Source organism: Pavona decussata, unplaced genomic scaffold, assembly GCF_977016875.1.
Source record: "Pavona decussata unplaced genomic scaffold, jaPavDecu1.1 SCAFFOLD_602, whole genome shotgun sequence".
In the NCBI taxonomy this organism is placed as follows: domain Eukaryota; kingdom Metazoa; phylum Cnidaria; class Anthozoa; order Scleractinia; family Agariciidae; genus Pavona; species Pavona decussata.
In genome coordinates, this window is record NW_028145860.1 from 6,759,692 (window position 1) to 6,770,000 (window position 10,309).

The window sequence follows — 10,309 nt, forward strand, 5'->3', positions numbered from 1 at the left end:
CCCCCACCCCACCTCCTACCTTGATGGGACATTCAACGATAGTTTTTCTTTATTTTTCACCAAATTATAACATGATTGAGTCTGTAACCCAATGGCAATATTAACAACGCAGAATAAAACGTTTATTTAAAAGTTCTACTTTATCTCTGTCCGAAAATGCTCTGAGCTTCTTTTAGCTACACATTTTCAGGCGTTCGGGATTCATTGCGCGTATACATTACTCATGCAGTTATTTATTCTCGGAATGTTATTCATAATATTTAACACAGACTGGTAAAATCGATCGTTCAGTTTGCTCCAAGTTTCTTTTAGAAGCAAAAAGTTATATTTACGCAATTTGTGACACCAAGGCAAACTAAAAAGTTGAAGAACTAGCTTTCGTCACATCACTGCCTCAACCCTTAAGTTTTATTAGTTTATAAAGAGAACCAGCGATGTAGTGAAGACGCGGCTCATTATTTAATTTAGAAGAGCAAACAGCTAACGCGAGTTCTGGATAGAGATCTGATTGAGTACTGTGATCGGCTGAAGAGCAACTCGTGCCTTTTTCTCAACCACCGAGAACAAAGGCTCAGCTCAAACGTCTCACCTCAGTTCAGTTAGAGATCGCCAGAAGTGCGACAACACTTCGAATATGGAGTTAGACTGTCGAATTAAATTGTATGTCAGGGGCGTAGCGACCAAGTAGACAAGTATGCACGTGCGTACCTCGAAAATCTAAAAAGGAATATTTTATTTATTTATTTGACTTGTTTATTTATTTACTTATAGATTTTTCGGCGAAAAGCGACTTATACACTAATCTGAAATGTCAGCCGTCTCTTTCCCCTAGACCGCTTCCCCAGGGCCGCTCCCCTGTGGGTTAGGGGGAGGAGATGGCTGGCATTTCAGACCCCAGTACTTTTACACTTGCTGCTATTCTAAGAAAACTGTGTAAATATTGCACTATTCATTTTAATATGAGAGTTCAAAACCCAGTCATCACAACGGTGATGGTCGAGACATTTGTGTCCTCCTGTGCTGCCGAACGCAGTTTTAGTAGCATGAAGAGACTGAAAACCCCTCTTCGAAACACTTTGAATAAGGAGAGGCTGTCCTCTTTGGCAATACTCCACATACGCAAGCACAAGAATGACAACCTAGTTTCCGAATTTTCCCTTCGTAAAGGGAGACGTCTCGCCCTTTTCCTGTCGCCACATTTACAGTTTACACTTATATCAGTAGTACTAAAGCCTGACAAATAAATAACAAAGTTACTGAATAGTTAGCGTTTTTTCATGCTTTGATTTATGAAACTTCCCCCTGGAAAAAATGGAAAATGGCATTTCCGAGGCTCTAAAAATAACAATTTTCTGTGGGGAGCATGCCCCCGTCATTTCACAACGCCCTCCCGTGCGTACCTAAACGGAAAAACCACGCTACGCCCCTGTATGTCACTCGCTTTTGTCCTTCGCCCAGGGGTATCCAAGGGGGTTTTCTATGGCCACCCATAGAGTGCCGTCCCGAGATTTTTTTACATCGATTTGCGCTTCGTGTTCAAGAAAACGAAGCCAAAATATCGACAAAAGGACGTACTACACCTGAACTACCATACCACAAACAGGGCATGTATGTAACCTGAAAAGTACCACAAATAGAGGAGGCAATACGTTATTTATTTTGTGCATTCTTTCTCCAATACGAGTTTCCAAGAGCAAGTTGTTTAATTTTTTTCAGTACCTTAATTTCTATTCAGGGAATTTGTAACAATGAAGAAAGTCAGTCCAACGGGGTCACCTTCTTTTTACATTAAAACTTACCCAGTAATAAAGTCTCCAAACCAGTATAATTTATGCAAACCATATGTAGACTTTTGAAAAGAAATTTGCATCTTGATACATGAAACGGTCCTTGTGTTCTCTTGCATAATTGTTTTATGGTAGTCAGGTCATTGGAACCTCTACATATTTGTCCAGAAATAAATGTCATTGGAGTAGGGAAAGCCTTCTTAAAGATATGAAGAACTACTCTTGGAATGGTGGAATCTTGATCCAAGTTCTTTTGACTTGTTAATAAGAGATTTCTTTTGGCCATCACTCATTCTTGGTAAATTTAAATCCATGTCCCTGTCAAATGGTCTTCTTTCTACAGGTTTGTCTTTGTCTTTTTCCTACAAATTGCAAAAAAGAGCAATAACTATTGTATGTAGGTCTCTGTCATACTCAGGTCTTGAGGGGGAACAGCTAGCTCTTGTTAATGAAGTGGCATCACACTTGTCACAGCGCTAATTTGAAGTACAAGCCTCAACGAAGTGTGATAAAAGCTTTGCTTGAGGATGTCCTTTAATTGTCAGCAAAGCAGACATGGACATAATACTACCTTACGTGGGAATTCCTCCCTCAAAAGCAGAGGCTGTACCTATTACTGTACACAACATTCTCTCCCTTATAAAAGATGTGCTGTTTGGATACATTACCTTAACCATCTGATCCAACTTTATTCAATAAACAAACAGAGGTTCCAAATATTTCCAACGAGTTATAGTAACTCACCTGGAACCACTTTACTTTACAAACTGTAACATTCAAGCATGCTACATGTGTAACTTATTTAACCCACATCAATAATGACAGAGGCTGTAAAGTACTGGATACATAACTATCATTACTTTTTGAGGCTTTCCTAATAAGCTCTAATACAGTGCACCTCTAAGGTAAATTTTATAGTTGATAAAGTGAATCTGCATCCAGCTACATTGTTACATGGGATCATTTCTTTTATGAAATTTGCATTCTATAAATTTTATTATTTTACAGTAGTCTGAATGTGCGTATACTTACAAATTAGCCATATAAGGCAACATGCATGACCCATATGCCACGATCAGTGAGTACTATACAGCTAAAACTTAATATTCTTGTTATTATTATTATTATTACTAATTATTTCATTAGATTTTGGAAAAATCTTCTACCTTTTGTTTTTGAAGTTTCTTGGTGTGGATATCCATCAGTGATTCACCTCTATGTCGTTTCTAAGATCAAAAGCACATGTTAACACATTTCAATGGCACCAGATACATAACTTCTGAAAGGAGACCGTCAAGGAAAATCATGGAGACAGTATTGGTGCAGTGTTGCTGCAGTAGTTAGTTTGTGCTTACATTATAGTTTTCAACTTGGGTACTCATTTGTTGGTCTCTTGCCAGTTCCCATGGAGTCCTGACAGGTTCGTCATCACTTGCACCTCTTTTTGAGCCTTTGCCACCTTCGTTTGACTAGAGATAAAACAATAACACCATCACAACATATCTTGACAACAATAAAGGCCCGTTTAAACGGTTTCAACATTTGCCCAACACTTGTTCAACAAAAGTTGAACGGATGTTGGGCAAATGTTGGATGTACAGAGTGTTAAAACGGTTTCAATGCAATTTAACATTTTCAAGAACAAAGAAAATGTTAAATAGATGTTAAATGAAAGTTTAAACCAATTAAAATTTGATTCAACAAACTTTCAACAAGCTTTCAGTATTTTTTTACACTTTCATCAATGTAGAATGACCTGTTCAAACACTGCCAACATTTGAAGCAAATGATAAAACCGTTTAAATGGGCCTTAAGAGTGAGAGGTAAAAAGGAAAATTACTGCCAGCATCACTTGGGGCTACTTTGACAGGCTCATCCACTCTATCAATGACTGCAAGGACCTTCAGCAAATGTTTGCACAATACCTTTCTAGCCCTGTCTGCGGGGGTATCAGTCCAAACTGACTGATCTCCTAATTCTACAGCACGACTGCGGAACTTGCGGGGTCCCAGGCCTACAAAATACAGACAAGCCATAAAATTTCTACAGAAAAAAATACAAATAAATTTCAACTATCAGCTTGAAGATTTGGAATCAAAGCAGATGGCTAGTGTTTATATTGTGGAGATCTCGACTCCGTTGATCACACATTCATTCATTGCCATTTCACCAAACTTTTCTCTGTGAAGGTTGTCCAGTGGTTTAATGACACAAACGGCTCCAGGTTTGCTCCAAGCATGGAAGCGATACTCTTTGGAAATCTCAATAGCCCTACATCATTGAATAAAAAATTCAACTACACAATTTCATTTATACAATGTTACATTTATAAGAAAAAGTTGAATGAAGAAGCACTCCTCCAAGATTTTATTAATAGAGTGAATCATGAATATGTTCTGGGGAAATTGACTGTATAGAGAAGACGCCTCATCCTTTCATGTGTAATTCTTTTGTTTTTGTATTTTAATATAAATTTATTCGAACGAAATGTATTCTCCTGTCACTGTGGCATTTATATTATTACTCTGTTACCCAATAAATGCGTTGTTAAATGCTAAAGATCTGTAATTCCTGTACCTTTCGTAACTGCTAATGAACTGTTACTATTATGTAAATTTAATTGTTGTATCGCACTGTTAGGTTATTGTAACTTTCCTCATTAATAACACCACTATGATCACTTTTTTGACAGTTGTACGGGTTTGAACCACACTTTGGACATTAAACAAGACGCATTTGTCATGCAAAGGACTATAGCTGTATAACAAGATAAAAAATATTGTCAACAGCCTAACCTACCAAAATTTTTACTTAGATCTGGGGGTAGCTCTGTCATCCATGTTTCTCTCCTGGGCTTTGTATCTTTCTAAAAAATCAAACAGTCCAAGATAATGTTCAATAAATATCTCTGTACTAAATATTTTCAAGTGATACCTAAATCCTGGGAGGCTACTTGTGATGTATAAGTTAATCACCCTTCCAGGTAAAGGTAACCTTCTTATAAATCCCACATCAAAACAGCTTCATTGCAGTCTGGAGTCAAATGCCCAGTGCATTCAGGTGATAAGTCACATAACTGGGGCAGAAACACCATCAGAGTGGGAAGGAAGAGATGGTATGTGCTACATACTGGTATGTGTGTCAGTGATCATCTAAAATGACATTACCTCCCAAAACATGTTTCATACAATATCAAAACTGCCAATGTATATAAAGTACTTCCCAGTGTCCTCACCATATTTACATGTTTGAATGCTTTCTTTAGATTCAAAGGAAGTTGGTGGTTTGAGTGTTTAGTAAAAGCACATACTTTGCCTGACATCTGATCTCTCTTTGCCTTACTACGAGCCTCTATGTCCATTTTTGTTCTTTCAAGGCCAACATCAATGTCCTGTGGATAGATATTAATTTATTTTTAATTACTATTCTACTTTCCTTGTTGATGATATCACTGACCATTGCTCAACTGTACATATATTGATGTTTTGGAGTAAACAATCCTTCTGCTGATGGTGGCAATTTCAACAGTTGCAAAGAAATCTAAAAGAGAATTATTGCTTACAAGGAAAGAACTCAAACCCATGACCTTGCGCTGGTTACAAGTAAGCCAGCTTCAAGATGGTCAATTTATTTTTAGTTTGTATAGACTACAGATGTTGAATAAGCTGGAGTAAACATACCTAATGTATGTGACACCTGAAGTTGAAACCTTTCACTGATGGAAGGGGGTGAGGGGGAATGGGGAGGGGAGTTACTCAAGAATCTCATAAAGGGAGGTTTGACCTGAGGGATCAACCCCTTCCCTTTCATATACTAATCTGAAATGGTACTTACTGTATTGGATGGTGGGGTAGGTCCAATGATATCACCATCATCATCACTTTCACTATTTTCACAAGCTGTTAATAAACAGAGTTTGAATTGAGTACACAAAAGCAGGGAGCTTGGGAATGCTAGAGAAGAAAGTGAGAGAAGGGTGACGAGGCAGATATTAACAGATTTTCAATGACATTCAGTAACTTCTTTCGACCATCCACAAATGCCCTGCAGTGGGCCATTTGAAAAGCAGCAGGGGTATTTTGCAGAACAGCGAATGCCGAATCCATAGAAGTACTTTTATGCAATAGCTGCCATAACAACAACTTAAAGCTAACCGTCTGTATAATCAGTGCTAATAACCCAAAACAGTATAGAGAAGTGCTTAACTTCGTTCATTGCTTAATGCTAAACTGTAACAGGTGGCGTAAATTGTGACGTTTGGCATTCAGCATTCTGCAAAATACCGCTCCCAATTAAGCAAGAAACGATGTTATTTAGGTCTAGGCACTTTTCTATACCATTTACAGTAATAATAATAATAATAATAATAATAATAATAATAATAATAATAATAATAATAATAATAATAATAACAACAACAACTTTATTGAAGTGTCAAAGTATTTAGTCCTGTGAACTAATTGAGGACACAAATCAAAAGGAACTCAAAAAATAGATAAAACTATGTACAATCATGCTAGAACTACGTTAAAATTCGCAACCATTGACAAATCCATACATCCTAAATATAAATCTACGCAGTTCTAAATTTACAAATATATTAGCACTGATTATACAGACAGTTAGCTTTTAGTTGTTGTTATGGCAGACAACCGACATTATGGGACTACTATGGATTCGGCATTCGGCGTTCTGCAAAATACCCCTGCCGTTTGAAAAGAAAATCCCAGCTTGGTTCATGATCAAATGTTCTTACGGTAACTTATTATATATATAGAGAGAGATTAAATACCATACAAACCATTGGATGCAACTGTTGGTGGATAATTTGCGCAAAACTGTGGTCTCATGGGTCCAATAATTCTTGCTACTGAAGTATTTTCTTTCTTTTTCTGGAATCCAGGAGGTAAAGCTGGTCCATAACTCTCCTCCTCAACGCTGTCGCATTTTTCTTTAGCTTGATTTCTTTCCTCACCACTGTTTTGTTTTTCTTCAATTTTTGCACTTGTTTCTCCTGCTGATGAGTTTAGTTTCTTTTCAAGGTGTGGTGGTAGAGCTGGGCCAATCTCCATGGCCAAGAAGTTAAGTTTTTCGTTTGAATTCCTGGGTGTAGACTAGTTTTCGGACGCCATTTTGTTGACAAAAGGATATTACGTCTCCTTTACATGAAGACAAATATTTTGATTTTAAAATCCGCTGCCTAGAAGACAGTCGCGTGCTCGTCCCAGGCCAACACAACTTGTCAAAATTCAAGATGGAGGATTTCTAAAACTTTTGTCCCCACATAAAGTCATAAACACAAAATGCCGCCCAAAAAAGGAAAAGGAGGTGGAGGAGGAAAACAAGATAAAGGGAAAGGAGCCAAAGGTATGTTTGAAGGAATAGGAAAAGCATACGTCACTGCGATCTTGGATATAGACCGGAAAGTCGGGTTTGAATTTAAAGAAATCGAACCAAAATTCAACCTAACTCAATCGAACATCAATCGTTCGATTGGGTTCGATAATCGAACAAAATCGTACATCTATTTTGCTGCGAGTTCGATTGTCAAACCAATCGAACGCAATCGAACTCAATACGATTCGATTTTGTTCGGAATCCATCTCTTTATAATGGCACCTGAAAATAAGTAAATCGCGCAGGAGTAATCATAATTAACCCTATTGAATGGAATAAATAGAAAAACGTCCTAAAAAATATAAAGCTGAATGTCAATGTTCGGTTATACATATTTTGTTGAAGAGAACAAAACGACTGAAATGCATTATTGTTTACATTTTCATAGTAGTGGGAAGGAAATGGCTTCCACCCTGGACATCACCGTAATACTCAAACAGTAGTCGCTTCGGGTTCTTGATGCTCTCAACATTCTTCTTCAAGTACTGAAAACTAGCAGTAATTCAACCGTCAGTCAAAATTTCCCCCCACCGTGTGGTTATGCAAATCATCCTATTGAAGGTGCGCCGGACAAAAGATCCCCAAAATATACACTGTGCACAATGGAATAAACATGATGGAATATTTTAAGCCTGGTGAATAAATGAGAATGATGTATTATTCAGTAAGTGACACAGGTGCACTTGGAAAAAAAATCTGAGTACTCCTATCATATCAGGAGTCGAGCCTTCTGATTACTAGTTCGGATGCTCTACCGCTGAGCTACAGGAGACTCATGGGAGCTAAGGCCATTAAACTAGGTTCATGGGACAAACATCCTGCATACTGCTGTCATGTCATGTGTGGCATATGCGCAATGGAATTTCCGAGTATACCTGTGTCACTTACTGAATAATACATCATTCTCATTTATTCACCAACAAAGTGCTGGTACTGAGAGGAAGGACTGTGCGCATATGTTACACATGACATTCCAATTCTAGCAGTATGTAGGATGTTTGTCCCATGAACATAGCTTAAAGGCCTTAGCTCCCACAAGTCTCCTGTAGCTCAGTGGTAGAGCATCCAAACTAGTAATCGGAAGGTTCGACTCCTGATAGGAGCACTTGGATTTTTTTTACGAGTCTGCCTGTGTTACTTGCCAAATAATACATCAATCTCAAAATATACACTACTTTGATACTTTTTTTTTATAGATCCATTTTCTCAGACAAACAAGAGTTTGGTAATCGAACGTTTGATTGAGTATGATTGTCGACCGTTCAGTTATGTTTGATTGACTAAATGTTACTGTGAGTTCGATTATGTTCAATTACCGAACCCAATCAAATGATTGTTGTTCAATTGAGTTAGATTACCAAACGTTTTGATTAGATACACCGGGAAAGAAAGGTAGGATAGATTGTACTACTAGGTACATCTGACTGTTTACGTAGCTCCCCCTGAAGGATAAATGTGGATGAAATCTCACTCACCTTACCCAAGCTATAATTATTCTTTTATCAAGAGTGGTCAAGAGATGATGTTATTTTGTGGGGACATTTAATTTTTAGGGGGTGGTGGTGAGGATGAAGGTGCCAGTGCAGGGAAAGCCAAGAAAGGTGGAACTGCTGTAAAGGTATGGTCAGTAATTAAATTAAAAAGATAACAAATGGGTAAGGGGGGAAGTTTCTGAAGAAACTGTCAGTGGTGCTGTGTCGGATGGGAGTAGAAATGAATGTTTCTAACTCTAATCCTGTCATTTTTGTTTGAATAAATGCCCTAATAATTAAGGTATTGGTACCCTCAGACCTCTATAGGTAGTCATTTTGCTACCTATCCACAGATCCCCTCCCCCTTAAAGAACTGATGATCACCCCTGTAATTTTTATTTCGGCCTGCCCCAACCACCCGCTCCCTTCCCCCTTTGGGTGACTTGTGTTTATTCTTCATTTGAATATATCATCATATTTATTTCACTTAATCTTGCCTTACGTGAAACTCATAACCATCTTCCTCATTGGCTGTGAAGTCATGTTCAACCCAATAAAAAAAAATGTTTTCTCAAAAAATTAATTGCACAGTCCTTTTAGTACAATATTGCTGTATAGCAACAGGAAATACAAAATTCAAGGTTTTATGGAGGGGAACAGAGAAAGATAAGGGTGAATTTTCTTTTCTTTTTATAAACTTGAAAGCCACCTCAGTCTACAAATTTCAAGCTCCTGGATAATTTGGCCACATTGCACAACTTAAATGAGTTGGAATTATCGCAAGTTAGTTCAGAGAAGGTTAATCAAATTTTCAGATTATGTTTTTGGTGGCATAATTTGTCATCCTCACTGCTTAAAGTCCCTGTTATCAATAGTTAACACTTGCTCTCATAGCATTGTCATTTGTGATTCACTTACATTGATCACAAGCAAAAACATAATTTTCAAAAGTAAATGTTACTTTTTCCTTTAAAAAACAAGGTACGGCATATTTTGTGTGAGAAACACTCAAAAGTGATGGAAGCTATGGCCAAGCTAAAGGATGGTCAGAAGTTTAATGAAGTAGCATCTGCTTACAGTGAAGACAAAGCAAGACAAGGGGTGAGACATCACACATGTAAATGCTCCCATATAATTATGACCTCCAATATTTAGTCTTAAAAGTGCACCTCAGTAGGAGTAAATGCCTGTCAGACGAAAAAGGGAAATGTTCTCCTGGAGCCTGGTTTTCGATGCTTCCTGAACAATTTCAAAATCACAAAAAATGACATTCACACTGGATAAATCCCTTTCAAAATATTAAAGAGCTATAAAGCTTGTTAATTGTTTCCATTAAAGTATTTTAGGAAACTAATGCTTTGGGCTTTTGTTGGCTGTCTCTTTACATATGTGCAATGTGTGTAACTTTAATTGATTGATTGCTTGATTGATTGATTGATTGAATCTATTTAAAGGGTGACCTAGGATGGATGACAAGAGGATCTATGGTAAGCACAACTGTACAAACAAAGTAAACTGCTTCACAGTGGAACAAAAATAGTAATGTAGTGATTAGTGCTTTGATTTGAACTTTGGATGTAATATTATTATTATTATTATTGTCAGCGTCTCAAAGTACCTGTTCTATTTGTTTGACAAAACACAGTTTAGTTT

General features: G+C 37.4%; 2 protein-coding genes across 3 annotated transcripts in view; one reads left to right on the top strand and one right to left on the bottom strand.

The window, feature by feature from the left end:
* Positions 1–1,634: 1,634 nt before the first annotated feature.
* LOC146449744 (GPALPP motifs-containing protein 1-like) lies at positions 1,635–6,869 on the bottom strand. 2 transcript variants are annotated; one of them, XM_085101637.1, is made up of 8 exons: positions 6,589–6,869; positions 5,622–5,686; positions 5,098–5,178; positions 4,587–4,653; positions 3,713–3,801; positions 3,143–3,256; positions 2,954–3,013; positions 1,635–2,149 (listed from the first exon to the last, which is right to left on the bottom strand). In XM_085101637.1, the coding sequence occupies exons 1-8, from the start codon at positions 6,857–6,859 to the stop codon at positions 1,988–1,990; spliced, it is 909 nt and encodes a 302-aa protein (XP_084957763.1). In that variant the 5' UTR covers positions 6,860–6,869; the 3' UTR covers positions 1,635–1,987. The 2 variants fall into 2 exon arrangements, with proteins under 2 accessions (XP_084957763.1, XP_084957762.1); XM_085101636.1 differs by having other exon boundaries at positions 6,580–6,869.
* Positions 6,870–7,020: 151 nt separating this feature from the next.
* LOC146449745 (peptidyl-prolyl cis-trans isomerase NIMA-interacting 4-like) overlaps positions 7,021–10,309 on the top strand; it is a 4,158-nt gene continuing 869 nt past the window's right edge. Inside the window, exons 1-4 of the mRNA XM_085101638.1 lie at positions 7,021–7,154; positions 8,738–8,802; positions 9,638–9,757; positions 10,111–10,143. Coding sequence (XP_084957764.1) covers positions 7,091–7,154; positions 8,738–8,802; positions 9,638–9,757; positions 10,111–10,143 — 282 coding nt within the window. The 5' untranslated portion in view covers positions 7,021–7,090. The remainder of the gene's footprint in view (positions 7,155–8,737; positions 8,803–9,637; positions 9,758–10,110; positions 10,144–10,309) is intronic.